The sequence below is a fragment of the Leucopleurus acutus genome (assembly GCF_964270905.1).
Source record: "Leucopleurus acutus genome assembly, chromosome: 17".
NCBI classification, from domain to species: Eukaryota; Metazoa; Chordata; class Mammalia; order Artiodactyla; family Delphinidae; genus Leucopleurus; species Leucopleurus acutus.
Window position 1 is genome coordinate 759,004 of NC_139159.1, and position 18,696 is coordinate 777,699.

At 50.6% G+C, this 18,696-nt stretch overlaps 2 protein-coding genes across 6 annotated transcripts in view; one reads left to right on the forward strand and one right to left on the reverse strand.

Moving 5' to 3' along the window:
- The window catches only part of PRKDC (protein kinase, DNA-activated, catalytic subunit), a 159,512-nt gene extending 153,634 nt beyond the window's left edge, over positions 1-5,878 (reverse strand). For all 5 annotated transcript variants that reach the window (XM_082859125.1, XM_082859124.1, XM_082859126.1 and 2 more), the window contains exons 1-7: positions 5,722-5,878; positions 3,849-3,925; positions 3,654-3,746; positions 3,283-3,357; positions 2,425-2,533; positions 1,896-2,008; positions 1,705-1,804 (exon numbers count right to left, since the gene is read on the reverse strand). In XM_082859125.1, the coding sequence (XP_082715251.1) occupies positions 1,705-1,804; positions 1,896-2,008; positions 2,425-2,533; positions 3,283-3,357; positions 3,654-3,746; positions 3,849-3,925; positions 5,722-5,875 (721 nt within the window). In that variant the 5' untranslated portion in view covers positions 5,876-5,878. The remainder of the gene's footprint in view (positions 1-1,704; positions 1,805-1,895; positions 2,009-2,424; positions 2,534-3,282; positions 3,358-3,653; positions 3,747-3,848; positions 3,926-5,721) is intronic.
- Positions 5,879-6,695: 817 nt separating this feature from the next.
- Positions 6,696-18,405, forward strand: MCM4 (minichromosome maintenance complex component 4). Its single transcript, XM_082858854.1, has 17 exons — positions 6,696-6,763; positions 6,914-6,983; positions 7,108-7,197; positions 7,320-7,483; positions 7,570-7,671; positions 8,522-8,617; positions 8,700-8,795; positions 10,156-10,294; positions 11,252-11,472; positions 12,962-13,082; positions 13,520-13,779; positions 14,100-14,465; positions 14,919-15,046; positions 15,758-15,965; positions 16,791-17,019; positions 17,406-17,539; positions 18,160-18,405. Exons 2-17 carry the CDS (start codon positions 6,920-6,922, stop codon positions 18,250-18,252), a joined length of 2,511 nt encoding a protein of 836 aa, XP_082714980.1. The 5' UTR covers positions 6,696-6,763; positions 6,914-6,919; the 3' UTR covers positions 18,253-18,405.
- Positions 18,406-18,696: the final 291 nt, after the last annotated feature.

An 18,696-nucleotide genomic window follows, 5' to 3' on the forward strand; every position in this document is an offset into this window, starting at 1 on the left:
TTGTGAAGAATTTATGGGGTTTTATTTGTCTTATAAAAAGAAATGAATTTTCTAAAGCTTACAATGCTGTCATAGCTAGATTATCCTCTAAACTTTTAATTTTGAGATACTATAGAACACTACTGACGGCTACGTAGAAAATTGTATTAAACACAGTTTAAAATCAATGGGTAAGGATGTCCCGCATAAGAATTACAAAATGCTAATGAAGGAAATCAAATCAATGCTAATGAAGGAAATCTGCGCTAAACAAGCGAAGAGGTGCACTGTGCTCTTGGGACTGGAAGATTCAACGTGGTAAAGACATCAACTCTCCCCTAAGTGATCTACCGGTTTAGCACAACGACCATCAAAATCCAAGCAAGGCTTTTCAGACACAGACCAACTCATTTTAAGACTGACGTGGAAAAGCACAGACTTTATAACACCAAAATGATTTTTAAAAGGAAGAATAAAAGGCGAGGACTTAACGGCACCCGACATTTAAGGCTCACTATATAGTTATATCAAAAAGACAGTGTGCTGTTGGCAGGGGAACAGACACACAGACCAACAGAAAAGAGAACCAAGGATTGACCCACACAAACTATTTTCTACACAGGCACACAACGATTCAGTGACCTGGCAACGATCTCCTGGAGATGCCACCAAAATCACAGGCAACCAAAGAAAAAACAGATAAACTGGACTTCATCAAAATAAACAACTTTTGCACATCAAATGGCACAATCAACAGAGTGAAAAGGCAATCCATGGAACAGGAGAAAATATTTGCAAATCATGTATCTGATAAGGAACTGCTATGCAGAATATACAAATAACCCCTACAACTCAGTAACAAAAACTCAAATGATCTGACTTTTTAAATGGGCAAAGAACTTGAACAGACATCTCTCCCAAGAAGAGAGAGGGAATGCAACGGGCACTTGTGAAAAAACTCAACACCATCAGCCATCAGGGAGATGCAGTGAGATACCACCGCACACCCACTACGATGGCTATGATCAAACAACAGAAAACAACAAGTACTGGTGAGGATGCAGAGAAACTGTGCATTGCTGGTGGGAACGTAAATTAGTGCACCCCTGTGGAAAACACTAAGGCGATTACTCGAAAAATTAAATATAGAACTACCACATGGTCCAGCAAGCCCACTTCTGGGGATATACCCCCAAAATGAAAGCAGGGACTCTAGGTATTTGCACACCCATTTTCCGGCAGCATTATTCACAAGTCAAAAAGTAGAAGCAACCCAAGTGTTCACTGAGAGGGGAGGAAGGAGGGGGAGGGGAGGGGGAGCAGGGGGAGGGGAGGGGGGAGCAGGGGGAGGTGGCTGTGGCCATAAAAGGGGAGCATGAAGGATCCTCCTGGTGACGGGCTGCTCAGTATCCTGGCTGCCATGGTGCATACACGAGTCCACACCTGCTAAAACTGCACAAAACTAAACCCAACACACAAATGTGTGCACACGAAGCATGTGGAATCTGAGCAAGGCCCACAGATTTTATCAGGCTGTGCTATCGTGCTACAGCTATGACAGACGTCATCAGGAGACGCCGGGTGAAGGACACATGGAATCTCTCTACTGTCTCTCCCAGCCGCATGCGAATCCACATCTGGTATAAACGTTCAAAAACATACACAGTAATTCATTTTAGACCAGTAGTTTCTGAATAAAGAAACTCAAGCACCATCAAGCAATACCTTCTTCCATGGATTTAGTGAAGTTACACAGAAGCGAAGCCAGTCCCTTCAGACACCCTGCCAGAACCGGAAGTTTGGGCTCTCTCACTGTTGATGTCATCTGAAAGGAGAGTTTTAACACGATATCATTAAAAAAGAAAAATTCACCAGATATATGTAAGCAGAAAAGAAGATCATAAAGTTTATCATACCTGGGTCTTAAGTTCACCCAGAAAAGCCCGGAAGAGTTTATCTGAATTATTTACCATCTCACTAGGATGAACTTCGCCTAATACTCCTAGGAGTTCATATATCTTTTCTAAAACTGAAAGATAAATTTTAGACAAATTTAGGCCTAAAATCACTTAAATAAATTAAACAAAAATGCACAAATAAGAAAATGAAAGGATGTTCAGTTCAAAATAATTTCACGATAAGCCACACAAAATATCTAGTTTTATGTACTGAATCTTCCGTGATATGTTTTATGCAAATTTATTATTATAAACTAAATTACATTTGACATGCGTTGAGTTTTCCATTAAAAGAAATCTTTTGTAAAGATTACAATTTTTATAAGACTTCACACATTGTTTCTTGTCTCCATTTTGGTTTGTTTTCAGTAAAAAGAATTCATCTGTAAAGCACATAAATACCATGGCAGAGAAAACCTACGTTTTATGCTAATAATTGTTTAATTTGTTAAAATATTTTTTTAAATAACATTTAAACACAGCTCACCTGTATCTGGTATTTTTGTTTTCAATGCAAGTTCTCCATAGAACTTGCTAAATAACTCTCCAACTCTAAATTCATCCATGAGGCTCGAACTTCTCAAAGTCTGAAGTAACTGAAAGAACACAAGGTAGCCGAGTGTACAGAGGCAGCAGCAAAAAGGCTTCCATCTACCGCACCTGCTCATACACAGCAGACCTACACACCCACGTGTCTCTAGGGCACTCACTCTCCGCCTCTCAGGGCTCTTATCCAGCCACGTTATTCGGGAGGACGGGTTGAGGTGGGTGGTGAAAACACAGGGGCTACAAAGGGGAAGGGGAGGTAGACTTAATTTCACCTTCCCAAGAAAGGTATACTATGACTAGACACATGTTCTCAGAGACATATTAAGACAAGGACCAACAAGACCCAAAGAAATTCTAAAAGAGAGACACATCTAAACAGATACCTAGATGAGAGTGAGCCCAATGACCACTTACACAGAACACACAGACCCATCCCAGTGTAAGGTTTCAGGAAAACATTCAAAGACACAATGAGATGAACTTTCGCAATTCTTAGCAGCGGTTAGGTTTTCACAGTAAGGGTAAGAGTAATGGAGGGGCAGTCAATTCCTTACACTCCGCGCTACCTTCCCTTCATACCCCTCACAACTGAACTTCTCCCTTTGCTACCCAGAAGGGTGTGAGGGCAAAATACCAAGGTTGTTACTGGGTGATGGCTGGGAAACATGCATCTTCTCCACACATCAATGTGATTCTACAACATCTCTCACCCAAAACACAACCCAAAACTCCAATTTTCAGCTCAAGATATATATTTAATAGAAAACACATGCGCTTAGAGATATGTTTTAATTACCTTAATAAGAAGTTCTAGGGCTGGAATTTTACACTTAGCAGCTTTATCTTTTGTATAAACACTGGTACAAGTATTCTAGGTTTTAAAAGGAGACATAACAAAATCATCAATAAGACCTTAGTTCTTATAACTAAGACTTAACAGCTAAAACTACGCCTGGGAGGAGCGATACCCGTATATATTACAATTTAATACTTTCCACAAGGGCCTTAGCTCATTAAATTTTTTAAAAAATAGCCACTTAATTTCTAACACAATCAAGCAAAAATAAACTCCCCAACAAGAAAGGCAGAAATAAAATTAAGTTTAACTTAACATCATAAGTTAAAAGGGACATTGGTATATGACGAGGTATGTTTTTTCCCCCTTACCTTAACATCGAGAGAATAATGTGTGACCTTCTGGCCAATTTTCTCTAAGAAAACACATAAAAACTTTAGGGCTTCTTCTCTACAATCACGAAACTATAATAAAAAAATAAACATTACAGAAACACGGCTAAGAAAAAAAGTCACCTCAACCTGAAGGAATATACTAGAAGAGTAAAGTGAAAATCTTCAACTTACTTCATCAACGCTAAGTGATTTCCGAACAAATACAAGCAAACCAAAATCTTTGGAAAAAACTAAGGACGTGTGTAATGCTGGAAAAAACAAACAAACAAAACCAATAAGAGAGCTGCCAAGGTGCCCCATGAACCCACCCTAAAGGTGCTGCTTGTTTCTCAATTCAGCCTCTTAAGCGATAAAACACTAGCCTAAGGCTGCCGTATTTTGACAAGGAAAATGGGAAATTCTAGATGTTCCACAGCAATGAGGTAGGCAGAATAATGGCCCCAAAGATGCCAGAACCCTAATTCCTAGTGTCACACCTGTGAATATGCTACCTTTACATGGCGAATGAAAATCAGGTTGCTAATCAGCTGACCCTAAACTGGTGAGCACCCTGGGCCATCAGGTGGGCCCAATGCAATCACAAGGGCCCTCACAAGTGGGAGAGGGAGTAAGGAGAGGGAGTACAGGAAAGCAGGACAGATTCCAAGCATGTCACTTGACCCTCTGCTGCTGGCTTTGAAGATGGAGGAAGGGGGAGGGGGGCAGCGTAATCCAAGAAATGCAGGGGTCTTCTAGAAGCAAGGAACGCCAGCAAGGAAAAAGGGACCTCAGTGCTGCAACTGCAAGGAACTGAAGTCTGCTAGCAACCTGAATGAAAAAGGGAAAGAATTCTCCCTCAGAGCCTTCAGAAAAGGAAAGTGGCCCTACCTGCTGCCTTGGTTTCAGCTTGATGAGACCCGTGCTGGGCTTCCAACCACACAACTATAAGACTGACAAACCTGCGCTGTTGTAAACACCAAGCCAGTGGCACGTTTTAGCACCAACAGAAAACTAGTACACTCCCCTATAATCTCTCAAGTGAAAGGACACAGCCTGAATATGCAGAGTGAACCTGGGACTGCTTTACGAAACGTTACTAAAGGAACAAAAGTGAACTCCTAGAACTCAGACTAGAAAGCATTTACACGATGATGCTGCTGTTCGGTCATTAATTTCCCCATTAATACACCCCTGACAACATATAAGCACTGCACAGCATCTTCTTCAAGACTTTGCTTACTGTATTTCTCCACCTTATTCAACAATGACTTTCTTAGGAAGAAAATCTCATCTACCTTCTAATTAAGCGGACACAACATGAAGAGTCTGCTTACTTGCGGCTTTAAAAGGGAATAACACTGGGACTTCCCTGGTGGCGCAGTGGTCAAGCATCCGCCTGCCGACGCGGGTTCGAGCCCTGGGCCGGCCCGTGCGCCACAACTACTGAGCCTGCGCTCTAGAGCCCGCGCTCCACAACGAGAAGCCACCGCAGTGAGAAGCCCGTGCACAGCAACGAAGAGCAGCCCCCGCTCGCTGCAACTACAGAAAGCCCGCGCGCAGCAACGAAGACCCAACGCAGCCAAAAATAAAGAAATAAAAAAATAAGATTCACTTTCCCTTTTTTTAAAAAAAGGGAATATCACAGATGTTTTCACGCGATGACACATTTAAAAATGCTGAAATGAGGCACTTTTGCTGCAAAAGTAAAAGTTCTCATCTAGGTATTGCTAAAGAATTAAAAGAACAGCATGGCTTGCTTCTCAGCAAACACAGAGGTTTGGAAAAGGTGCTGGTGGGTTTAGGCGACACTGAGGTGGAAGAAAATACTCTCCTCTCGTTGTCCCTCCCCACCGCGGATAGCAATGATACCAAATTCGGGTCATTTTCACCACCTTTGGTTTTAAAATACCTTTCCTCCGCCGTTAAGAAAAGAAGAAGCTGACAAACCACTTTTACACACATCACGAATTCCGACCAGCCCGTTCAAGCACCGCCCGAGGCGCCCACGCCGGACCCGCAAGGGCTGCCGGGCTACGGGCTGTCGGAAGCCCGGAGCCGTACCCACCCAGCAGCGCTGGGCCGGAGCTCAGCACGCACTCCTGCCCCAGGCCCCGCAGCAGCTGACAACTGGCCATCGCCGCTCCGCAGCGGTCGGCCGCGGACAAGGACTCCTGTAACTGAAGCAGAGTACCCCTCACGCCAGACCCGGCGTCCGCCATGACGCCCAGCAACACCCACGCGTGCGCACACGACACCCGGGCCTTAAGTGCCTAGTGGAAAGGGGCGGGGGCGGAACTTCCGGTGCGTGAGCACAGCTGTCCGGGCCCGGAAGTGCCCCTGAGGCAGGGGGCGGGGTCCTGCGAGGGGCGGGGCCTTAGCGGGCTGAAGGGAGCGGGGTCCTCGGCCAGTGAGCACATCCGGCCTGGGCGCAGAAGTGCCCCGGGGGCGAGCGCGGGCGCGAGCGCTGGAACCTTGTCGAAGACCATCGCGGAGGGAGCCCTCCCTGCAGGATCAACGGCTTAGACGTGCATTAAGATAGAGGCAGGCTTATGAATGTGTGGCCCACAGTACACTTAGCACAATACGTCAAAACTCGGGGAGAATCAGGAATCCAACCGCTCGACCTCCGGAAATAGATGCGGAGGACAGGTGGCGAATTGGAGTTGACTGAGTGCCCGAGGCAGAAAGAAACAGGCTACGGCTCGGGTCGGGAGCCACAGCTAGCACTTGATAAGGAGGGCCGGGGGCGGGGGGGGGGGCGTTTGGATTCCCAAGGAACACTGGAGCGGCTCCTCCTTAGGCACGCCCTGTAGAGGCCGGCCCCCGAACGCTGTCCGGCGGCCTCCGCAGATTTCCCGCGAAATCGCATTCCCGCTTTGGACAAGACCACCGGAGCGGGGGAGCCCCGAGCGAGTTGTGCGTCGGTGTCCCGCGAGGCGCGGGGCGGCCGTCAGGTCCCCCCTGCCGCTGCACAGTGGTGCCTCCCGGAAGCGGGGCTGCGCGAGGGCGCTGCTGCGATTGGTGGGCCGCCGCTGGGGGCGGAAACAACGGTGCCGCCGGCGGGAAACCTGGCCCCTGCTGAAGCGGAGCGGGAGCGCGACCCTTAGGTGGGGCTGGGTCCGGCCGGCTGGGAAGGCGGGGGTCTGCCGGGGTCGGCGGTGCTGGGGGGAGGGCCGAGGGGCGGGGGGCCGGAGCGAGGGGAGACGGGCGGGGGTCTTCAGGGAGCGCCCCCGCGAGCCCGCGTCTCTGTCGCGCAGCCCGCCATGTCGTCCCCGGCGTCCACTCCGAGCCGCCGCGGCTCCCGGCGGGCCGCCCCCGCTCAGCCACGTGAGTGTCCGCGTACGGCCGTGCCCCGCGGGGTCCTCGGGGAGGCAGGGCGGGCGGTGCCGTGTCAGCCCCGTTCGGCCCCAGTGCCGCCCGCGCCGACGCCGCCGTGCCCGTTCCCCCACAGGTCAGGACCCGCTGTCGTCGGGAGAACCTCGGCCGCTGCCCGCGTCGCCCGGCGCAGAGCCCCGCAGCCCACCCCGCGCGCCGCCCGCAGGTGCGCTGCCCGCTCGGGCATGGGGGGCCCGCAGGGCCGGGGGGGCGGGGGGGGCCGGGCGGGGGGAGCGGACGTCCCGCAGGGGTCCTCGCCGTGCTCACCCCCGTGGACGCGGTCCCCAGCCGCCCCCTTGGACCTGGACGTGAGCTCGCCGCTGACCTACGGCACCCCCAGCTCGCGGGTGGAGGGCACCCCGAGAAGCGGCGTGCGCGGCACGCCTGTGCGGCAGAGGCCCGACCTGGGCTCGGCGCGGAAAGGGCTGCAGGTGGACCTGCACTCGGACGGGGTGAGTGCGGGGCCGCTCGGGGCGCGGTGGGCCGCGCGAGGTGGGTCGTCCCCCGCAAACCTGCTCCCGTCGCCTTTCCTGTGCAGCCGGCCGCAGAGGATATAGTGGCGAGCGAGCAGTCTTTGGGCCAAAAACTCGTGATTTGGGGAACAGATGTAAATGTGGCAACGTGCAAAGAAAACTTTCAGGTGAGGTTCCATTCCTCGGGGCTCCGGAGATGAGGGGGAAAGTACTTGTCACCTCCATCCACGCGACCCCGGTATTTAGGAGCAGATCTTCACGTGGCTCAGAATTGGTGGTGTCTTTTTCAGTTTTTAGGAAAAAGAAAAACACCTACGTTTGTCTCCAAATTCTGACATCGTTCCTAGTTCCTAGTTTCCTTTTTTTGAAGTATAGTTGACTTATAGTAATGCGGTAGTTTCGTGTGTACAGCAAAGTGACGTACGGCAAAGTGATTTGGTTATACTTCTCTTTCTGATTATGTCCCATTATAGGTTATTATAAGATTTTGAATGTAATTCTTCGGCCTGTACAGTAAATTCCTGTTGCTTTTCTACTTTACAGCTGGTAGTTTGTGTCTGTTAATCCCATACTTCTAATTGATCCCTCCTTCCCTCCCTCCCTCCCCCCTCCCCCTGCTCTTTGGTAACCATAAGTTTGTTTCCTGTGTCTGTGAGTCTGTATTGTATGTGGATTCATTTGTGTTACTTTTTAGATTCCACGTGAAAATGATATATAGTATTTGCCTTCATCTGACCTATGTCACTAAGTATAATATTGTCTAGGTGCACCCATGTTACTGCAGATGGCAAATTTCATTCTCTTTTATGGCTGAGTAATATTCCATTATGTGTATACATATACAAATCTGTATATATCACACGTTCTTAAGCTAATTGTCTATAAATGGGCACTTGGGCTGTTTCAGGTCTTAGCTAACTTGAAAAGATGAGTGGCCCCCAGCATTCATAACTTTTATTTTGAGTAGTTGCTGGTTCCTAACTGCATTAAGCTTACTGTTTCTCTCCCCACGCTAAGAGATTTCTTCAGCGTTTCATCGATCCTCTGGCTAGAGAAGAAGAAAGCATTGGCATAGACGTGACTGAGCCTCTGTACATGCAGCGACTTGGGGAGGTAATGAAATACACTAACCTGAATATTCAAACTAGGGGTTGAAATGGTTAGCAGGATATAATTTGTTTGTTCTGCCCTGTAGATTAACGTTATTGGAGAGCCGTTTTTAAACGTAAACTGTGAACATATAAGATCATTCGACACAAATCTATACAGACAGCTCATCTGCTACCCACAGGTAACAATTTGCCGTTGAACTTGGGGGTCTGCAGTAAACATCTAGAAGATCTGCAGGGTTTCTGGACAGTAGGGTTTCCTTAGTAACAGAGAATATGCCTCCAAAGCACCTTTTGGGAGGCGGGGGTTGCCGCATGGCATGTGGGATCTTAGTTCCCCAACCAAGGATCGAACCCATGCCCTCTGCAGTGGAAGCGAGGAGCCCTGACCACTGGACCGCCAGGGAAGTCCCCCCAAACCTCTTAAAACCATGTTCTGTCTTCTTTAAGATGAACACTTTTCCACACGTTAACATTAGAAATCGGGGTGTGTGTTACTGTTGACGGCATGTCATCGTTTGGTTGGCAGCGTTTTTTAGTACATAAAACAGTGGTGACTCACGATTGACAGCTTGTTGGGTTTGATGACTTAAAACATATTAAACAAAAACACACACACCTGCCTTCTCTAACAGGTTGTGTTAACCATGCTGCAGTATTCTCTGGGCTTAAGCTCAGGCTTTATCAACAAAGCATCAGCTACGTTGATTCTAGCTTTAGGCTTTGGAGGCAGGCAGACTTGGTTTTAAATCTTGATTTTGCTGCTTAATAGCTGTGTAACCTTGGTCCAGTTCCTCAGCTTCCCAGAGGCTGTTTCCTTATCTGCAAAATGGGGAACAGGTGTTAACAAGTTGGAATAATTATGATTTAACCCATTTTGATATCATTCTGTTATGGAAGAAAAGTAAGACCTGAAAGTATGAGCTTCTGTTGCCAATTAAAAGCCTACAGTCATGCCAGCACATCCTGAAGGCACGATTATATGTCTTATCTCATTTTTTTTAATTAATTTATTTATTTTTGGCTGCATTGGGTCTTCATTGCTACGTGCGGGCTTTCTCTAGTTGAGGAGAGCGGGAGCTACTCTTGGTTGCGGTACGCAGGCTTCTCACTGCGGTGGCTCCTCTTGCTGTGGAGCACGGGCTCTAGGGGCGCGGGCTTCAGTAGTTGTGGCTCGTGGGCTCTAGAGCGCAGGCTCAGTAGTTGTGGTGCACGGGCTTAGTTGCTCCGCGGCACATGGGATCTTCCTGGACCAGGGCTTGAACCCGTGTCCCCTGCATTGGCAGGGGCATTCTTAAGCACTGCGCCACCAGGGAAGTCCATGTCTCATCTCATTTAACTCTAGTGAGAAGATGCAGAGGTGAGAGATTTCAGTGTGCCCAAGGGTTTACAAATAGCATGTCTGATTTTATAGGGTAATGCTTTTGGATTATGCCATATTCTTCTTGTTTTTATGCCTTGCTAACATGAATTGCTTTATTAGATTTAACCCTAAGATAAAAATACAAACACAGCTTGGCACCGTTATACTTGTTTTTAAAGGAAGTTATCCCAACTTTCGACATGGCTGTCAATGAGATCTTCTTTGACCGCTATCCTGACTCAATCTTAGAACATCAGATTCAAGTAAGACCGTTCAACGCATTGAAGACTAAGAATATGAGGAACCTGAATCCAGAAGGTAATATTTTTTTCCAATTTAATGAGATATAGTTGACATATAGAAGATAACGTTTCTAATAGCAAGAGAGCACATTCCGTGAAAGTCACTTCATCAAGGAACTTTAAAGGAGTTGGTGACAGCGACGGTGGCGGACTGTGGGTTGACAGGAGCCAGTTGCAGGCTCAGTTACCCCATATGCTTCTGAACCCACCATACCTTTTTAACTAAACTGAAATTATATAAAAGATGCTGTAACTCTTGATACTTTTCTATCTTAAGATGAACTGATCCAGTTATGATAGTTTTACAGTTATTTTACTAAGAAGGCAGTCCCTCAGAATCAAAGTAGAAGACAAGTATAAAATGTGATCCGTGCCTTGAAGCATAAGGAGGAAATCTAGTCTGGAAAGGAAGAGAAGAGGCAGAAGAACAGAGCAGGAGTGTCTCAGCCCAGGGAGAGACGGAGCATGCTGGGCCCCAGTGGGAGGACTTTGTGGTGAAAGATTTGGAAAGCAGACTTGAAACATCCTATTATGTTATTTATTGGGGGAAATGCTATGTCAGGGGCCCCGGTTACTACTGGCACAGGTAAGTCTCTGAACCCTCCACGTATAGTGGGCGTGACTATGGAGAAGATTATCACGAGTGCGTGGGCTGTGACAGCCACTTCACAGGTCCGGTCGTCCCCAGGCAGCCTCGGGTCGGCCTAGCTCGGCAAGGGTTAGTAGACTTAAGGGGTTGAGAGGGAGCACACTGGTCACAGGAGGGACATCCCAGGCCAGAGCTGAGGGTACCCAGCGAGATGTTCGTGCTCTGGCCGTAGCGTCTCCCTGTGACCCCCGCCATCCCAGCACCTCCATTCCTCCAGTGAGGTTCTCCCAGGCTGGACAGCAGAGCCAGACCCGCCCCAGCTGGCCTCCAGCTTGGGGAGGCCCGTGCACAGCCGGGACGAGCTGCCCTCTCCCCGCCTTGCAGACATCGACCAGCTCATCGCCATCAGCGGCATGGTGATCAGGACGTCCCAGCTGATTCCAGAGATGCAGGAGGCCTTCTTCCAGTGCCAGGTGTGCGCCCAAACGGCCCGGGTGGAGATAGACCGCGGTCGCATCGCCGAGCCCTGCGTATGCGAGCGCTGCCACACCAGCCACAGCATGGCGCTCATCCACAACCGCTCCGTCTTCTCCGACAAGCAAATGGTGCGTGGCCCCTGCCCCCCTCCACGTGCCCCATCCTCATTCTGCCCCAGCCAGGTCCTCAAAAGCCAGGTGTAACTTGTCCACTCATGCAGCCCTGAAACCATGCTTCCTGGTAGGTTGAGCAGCTTCATTCCTCCTCGGAGAGCAGGTGCGTTAGAGGGCGAAGCTGGGCACTCGGTGTGCCTGAGGCCCCAGCCTTGGGCCAGCAGCACTGCTGTACCGCCCATGGGCACCCGTGCGCTGTGTTCCACGCTTGTCATAGGGGAGGAGTGCATTCTCCAACTGAATATCTTAAGTTCAGTGTCATTCGTGATTTATTAAGTCAAATTTAACACGAGATGCTTCTACGGGAAATACTTAAGATTGTAGAATGTAAGAGTGTATACATTAAGAACAGTAAACGCCGTTTGATTAAATTCTGACACTTGGCAGTTCTACCACGGGTAAAGAATGGGCTGAGAAGTTTTGCCAAAGTTTTTCTCACAAACTATTGCCTAGGGAGTTCGACCTTGTAGCTCTTTATTCATGAAAAATTTTAAGATGCAGATTAAAATGCCAGAGAAAGGCAGAAAACCATTTATTTACTGCGATTGTAATGGTATAAAGTATGCATAAGAAGTGAAGAATTTTTTGATTTGTTTTAGTGTTTAAGCAATCTTAACTTTAAGTGGAGAGAATGAGTTCAAAGTATAGGACAAGAGATAGTTTCCCTTATTGGGAGTCACTAGGAGAACACTAACGTGTGTGAAAAGCGTCCACTTCCTTGCTGATGGAAGGGTCATCGAGGTGAGAAGCTTTCTCCGCACGTGGGCACCAGTTCCTGGGCCTGGGTGCTCCGAGGCTCTGCCGGCAGACTCGCTGCCGTCCTCCGGCTCCTCCAGGCCGCCTCGGGGCCCTTGCACTTGCTGTCCTGTCGCTGAGAGCACGTGGCCCCTCCCTGACAGCCTCCCCTCTGCCCGGTGGTCACCTGGTTTGAGAACGGCCTTCCCTGCCCTTGACGGTGGGAAGCGCAGCCTCCACCCCCGCCCCTTGCTCCCTCCTGTCTTCTGCCACCACGCCTGGCACTGCCAGGACTGTGTGTGTCCCTCCACTCTGGGGCAGAGTCCCCAGCACCCGGGACGGAGTGCTGTGGGTGAGTCGATGTCACCAGGAGGACAGGCAAGAGTTTGGGAGGCACGGTGACCTGAACGGGGGGTGCTTCTCCACCCAGAAGCGCACTGGGGGCAGCGTCCAGAAGGAACTAGAAACGCAAGCCGACGCGGATGCAGACGTGCCCGCCACAGCCTTAATACGGGGAAAAACAGCCCTGGCATCCCCGCCCCCACACGGGGCAGCCTCTAAACGAACAACCGCCTCAGAATGCACACCCTGGGTTTCCAGAGGTGGAAACAGAGCGAGGTCCCAGGGGCAGCAGAGGCGCTGCTGTCGGAGTGGCTGGGTGGGCAGAGCTCTGGGCCTATCCTGAGGCATCTGCCCCCCACCCTCTCAGATCAAGCTCCAGGAGTCCCCTGAAGACATGCCCGCGGGGCAGACGCCGCACACGGTCGTCCTCGCCGCTCACAATGACCTCGTGGACAAGGTCCAGCCTGGGGACAGAGTGCACGTCACAGGTGAGGGGCTCCAGAGTCAGCCCTGTGACCTGGTCGGGGATGCCTGGCCTGGGGCTGCTGTTCCCAGCGCCTGCCTTTGACCTCCGACATGGCCCCTGCCCAGACGGTAGGCTGTCTCCCTGTTATTGTCTGAAATAACTTGTGAGCGACCTTCAGTATTTGAGCTCTTCAGGTTTCCTTTCTAGAATAGGTTTTTGGTACGGGATTTAGGTACTTTCTTTCAGGTAGTTATTGGTAATTCCTTACATTCGGTTTAAGAGAAATGAAACTTCTGTTTCAAACTGCGATGCATCGAACACAGAGGTGAGCAGGTGGCGTGTGGAGGCAGTGGTCCCGGGTCAACCTCACTGGCTCTGCTCGGAGCCCCCCGGAGCCCTGCCTGCCCCGTGCTCCAGGCCGAGGTCGGGCAGGTGAGAGAGTGTCCTTTGTGCCCTCAGGCATCTACCGAGCGGTCCCCATTCGCGTCAGTCCCAGAGTGAGCAACGTGAAGTCTGTCTACAAAACCCACATCGACGTCATTCACTATCGGAAAACCGACTCGAAGCGTCTGCACGGCCTCGACGAAGAAGCAGAGCAGAAACTTTTTTCAGAGAAGCGTGTGGAATTGCTTAAGGAGCTTTCCAGAAAACCAGACGTTTATGAGAGACTCGCTTCCGCCTTGGCTCCGAGCATTTATGAGCATGAAGATATAAAGAAGGTAACAGACTGATGGGCTTCTCACTTGTGGCTGGGCTTGAGAGCTCTCGGGTCAGACAGTGTGGACACCCCGGAAAGGATGAGCCTCGGCCCATTGGGCCGAGCAGGGCCCGCCACCTGCCTTGGCTGTTGGTGCTGAGAATGGTCGGCATCCTCGTGTCGTTTCCAGGCACAGAAGCCGCCATGGGGTGGGTGGGGTCCGGGCCCCTATGGCATCCGTGCCCCAGAGCTGACTCGCAGCCGCTCCCGTCCTCTGATCTCTTCATTGTCGCCCTTTGTCCATCTGAGCACTGAGATCTGTCTGTCTGTCCGCCCGTCCAGGGAATCCTGCTTCAGCTCTTTGGCGGGACAAGAAAGGATTTCAGTCACACAGGAAGGGGCAAGTTCCGCGCCGAGATCAACATCCTGCTTTGCGGGGACCCAGGGACCAGCAAGTCCCAGCTGCTGCAGTACGTGTACAACCTGGTCCCCCGGGGCCAGTACACGTCCGGGAAGGGCTCAAGCGCCGTGGGCCTCACCGCCTACGTCATGAAGGACCCTGAGACACGGCAGCTCGTGCTGCAGACCGGCGCCCTGGTGCTGAGTGACAACGGCATCTGCTGCATCGATGAGTTCGACAAGATGAACGAGAGCACACGCTCTGTCCTGCACGAGGTCATGGAGCAGCAGACGCTCTCCATCGCCAAGGTCAGTCGCCCGTTCTGTCCCGGCGTGGACACAGTTGGGGTGTCGGGGGGCTTGAACCTCAGCATCTGTGGAACCTGCAGCTTGGGAAACTGGCCAACACTTCTGTTAGGTCCCAGCTCCGTCTCAGTATTTTCCACAGGATCCTCTTTCCTCCTTTGTGCTGTCCTAACTCTCTCATGTGTGGTACTCGTAGAACTTGAGTTTGTCCTAATGCAAGGGGTTTGGTTACTGAAAAAGACGCAGTCGCAGCAAACGTTCATCTACAGCTCGGTCCTTGGCTTGACTCAGCGCTCAGGGCTGTCCCCAGGGGGACGCCTGTGCAGAAGTCACCTGTGCCGGGTGACGTGGCTCATGGTGACGGCGGATCCCTGGCAGAGGGCACACGGGCGGAGGTGGCTCACAGTTCCTGCTGGCCTCGGGGCGAGGTTTCTAACCACACTGTCCCTCCACCAGGCTGGGATTATTTGTCAGCTTAACGCCCGCACCTCCATCCTGGCAGCTGCAAACCCTATCGAGTCTCAGTGGAATCCGAAAAAAACCACCATTGAGAACATCCAGCTGCCCCACACACTGTTGTCAAGGTACGAAAACACGTTTTCATAGAATAGATGGTCTCACTTTGCTCATCTGTGGAACGTTCAGGGTGAGCTTGAGAAGGAAATACAAGGCAGAGCCCAGCTGATGTCGTAAACTCTTCAGGCCAACACAAAGCCTGCACATCTGCTTGGTCATGGGTTTTCCAGGCAAGGACGGTGTGTTTTTCTGCTCACCTTGATGCGTACTTGTTTTTTGGAGCAATTAGGGCCTTTCATCTTCATCCTTTCAGAAACCCACCTCTCGCTGCTCTCGGTCTTAAAGCTGCTGTAGAGAATCAACAAAGTGCAGAGAGCGGTTTTACACAGTAGATAAGGGTCTGAAAATTAAACTTGTGGAAGGGGAGTCACGTAGTCCATACTTTTTCCTCAAAGATAGATATGTTTAGACTTTGATTACTTGACTGTTCTAACAGATAGTTCCTTCTCCCCAAAAGAGTTGAATGTATTTTCATTCGTATCTTCCGGTCTTCAGAATTACAGCAGCGTTTCTCTTGGGAGCATCTTGCTTCTGGCTCAGCTTTCAGTGCCCGGTATTCCCGGGCAGAAGGGGCCTGCGGGGCCGGGGTAGGGGAACAGGAGGCCCGGGCTCCTCAGGCCGCCTGGGCAGGACACGCCTGCCTCCCTTGCGGACCCCGGGGTCCACGCACAGGTACGTGGGTGTCCCAGTTGGGAAAACTGTTCACGATGTTTTCTCAGGTTTGACTTGATCTTCCTCATGCTGGACCCTCAGGACGAAGCGTATGACCGGCGTCTGGCTCACCACCTGGTGTCCCTGTACTTCCGGAGCGAGGAGCAGGCACAGGAGGAGGTCATGGACATGGCGGTGCTCAGGGACTACATCGCCTACGCGCGCAGTGCCGTCCTGCCGCGGCTGAGCCAGGACGCCAGCCAGGCCCTCATCGAGGTACCTGCGGCCCAGAGCGCAGCGGGGGGCTGCTCAGCCTCTAAAACAGCCTCTGAAACTTCTATGACTGTCTTCCCTCCTGTGTTGCAAAATCGACTTTTCCAAATGTAGAAAGGCGAAAAGGATTCATTTCTACACATTGTGCACACTCTTTTTAGATTTAAATACTTGTAAGCACAGTGTATTTAAGACCAGGATACCTGAGTTGAAATATAGGTGATGCTACTTAGTGACCTTGTAATTCTGGTCTCTGGGCTGCATTTGCTCGTTTCTAAAAAATTGAGTATTTTAAGTACACTTCTTAGTACCTTTTAAGTGGGCAGCAGTGCATGATGACATATGCCCAGTAGACATTGTGACACTAAGAAGGTTCCTGGTGCTTTGATGGGCTTTACATCCTGACAGAGCCCTGAAGATGCTCAAGTGAAAGTTGCAAGTGATAATGCGGTTTGCCATCTCCGTCATCTTGAAGGGGTTGCGCCATCCATATATGGGTTTAGACAATTTACCTCCTGCGTGTTGCCCCGCTAATCCTTGGCCTGCTCCTCGCAGGGGTGTAAACAAACAGACCGGAGTCCTCAGCTGCCCTTCCAACACCGTGTCCTCTGGGTGCCGGGCTTCGCACACCCTTGCTGCCCGGTCCCGTCCTGAAGCTGCACCCGCGCCTCCCCCAGACGAGGCTCGAGGCCCAAGGCTGCACCCGCTCTCGCTCCCCTCAGGACCTACCTGCCCAGGGGGTTATTTAACGGGAGCCCGACTGGCCAGAGTCCAGGCGCGACGCTCAGGTCATCGTGTGAGGAGTTGGCGTGTCCCCTGTCTCGCCAGGCTTACGTGGACATGAGGAAGGTGGGCAGCAGCCGAGGGATGGTATCTGCGTACCCCCGACAGCTGGAGTCGCTGACCCGCTTGGCCGAAGCCCACGCCAAGGTGCGGTTTTCCAGCAAGGTGGAGGCGATCGACGTCGAGGAGGCCAAGCGCCTGCACCGGGAGGCCCTGAAGCAGTCGGCGACCGACCCGCGGACGGGCATCGTGGACATCTCCATCCTCACCACAGGTGGGGCTGCGCGGGCCTTCTGAGCACGTGACGGGGGTGCCGAGGAGGTAGATGTTGGCGCACGTGACCTGGTCCTGTCCTGCCCGCCCTCCGGGCACCACGCCCCTGGAGGAGCGGTTCTTCCCCAGCGAGCGCGGCTCGCTTCTGTGCTCATTGCCTGGACTGTCTCAGTGGAAAGGAGCAGCTATAAATAAGCTCTTCAGAAACTGGGAACAGAATTCAGAACTTGCTCTGACTGTCCCCTAACCTTATTTGCTGACATGACTAAACAGTTATTTTTTTTTTAAGAGTATAGTTGATTTATGACTAAAGAAATATTAATGGAAGTTTGAAACACTTTCGCTTCCTTAGAGCAAAAACGTCTTCACTAATTTCTTTTAAATCAGGAATGAGTGCCACCTCTCGTAAACGGAAAGAAGAGTTAGCTGAAGCTTTGAAAAAGCTTATTTTATCCAAGGGCAGAACGCCAGCCCTGAAATACCAGCAACTTTTTGAAGATATTCGGGGACAGTCTGATATAGTAAGTGTTTATGTGTATATTTTGTTTAATAGAGTTTTCTTTTCCCTTGATGCTGCTTTAAAGTTTTTTTCTAATTTTTTTCCTTCGTTTGTAGTTTAAGTAATAAATTGTTTAAGTAGTTACAGATAAAGAAGAGAAGTGAGATCACCACCCACCATCAGGGAATGATTGCGATGAGAATTTTGTCGGGCTTTCAGTTTTCTGTGTGGATGTGGATGCATGGTTTTGAGCCGTGTCAGTTAATACTCTTAGCTTCATCTGTGACGCAGAATCCACTTCACGACTTATGCACTTTATTTACCTCATGCCTCCCCCGTGAGTTACTTAACCATTTGGTGGGCACTTAGAGCATTTGCAGTCTCTTGCTGTTACAAGGAAAGCTGAGTTCATGGCAAGAGCTCTGCTGGTCGGGTCCAGCCTTGCCTGCTGCCCTAACGCCCTTCCTTCCTGGCCCTTGGCAGGAAACGTTTGCCACTCCCAAGACGGAACGTTAAGACGTGTGTACAGCCACCAGGAAGGAAGGAGACTCCGGTGGTTCTTTAACTTGGAAACCATTGTGTCTCTTAAGCGGGGAGGGCAGCTCCACGTGTCCAATTCTTTTTCTCTTCTCTTCCCCAAAGGCAATCACCAAGGATATGTTTGAAGAAGCGCTGCGTGCCTTGGCGGATGATGACTTCTTGACGGTAACTGGGAAGACGGTGCGCCTGCTCTGAAGCCCCACGAGCAGCGCCGGTCACCGCCCCGCCGCCGGCGGGAGAAAGAGCCTCAAAGTCATTACTTGGCTGCATAAAAATTTTCTAACCGGGGTTCCGTTTTCTAGGGAAGCGTGTATGTTCATCTTTTTAACATTTTAAGTGAAGAGCACTGTGCCAGCTTATGAGCATGATATAGTACGACTGTTTTCTTCAAGTGCCGTTTGTTTAGCACCAGGTTTGAGCTGTGTGTAGGCACAGACAGCAGGGTGCCATCTTCTCTGGAGACAGCGGTCCGGGTCATGGTTTTGTGCTGGACTTTGTCGTGGCCGTTGGAGATGCTCGGGTGTTCACGTCCCTCCTGTGGGAAGGTGCACGCCAGCGCTGTCCCCACTGAGTCCTCAAGGCTTGTTCTCTTGGCTACATGAGGCTGGAAATGATGGGGATCCGTGTCACTGCTTTCTA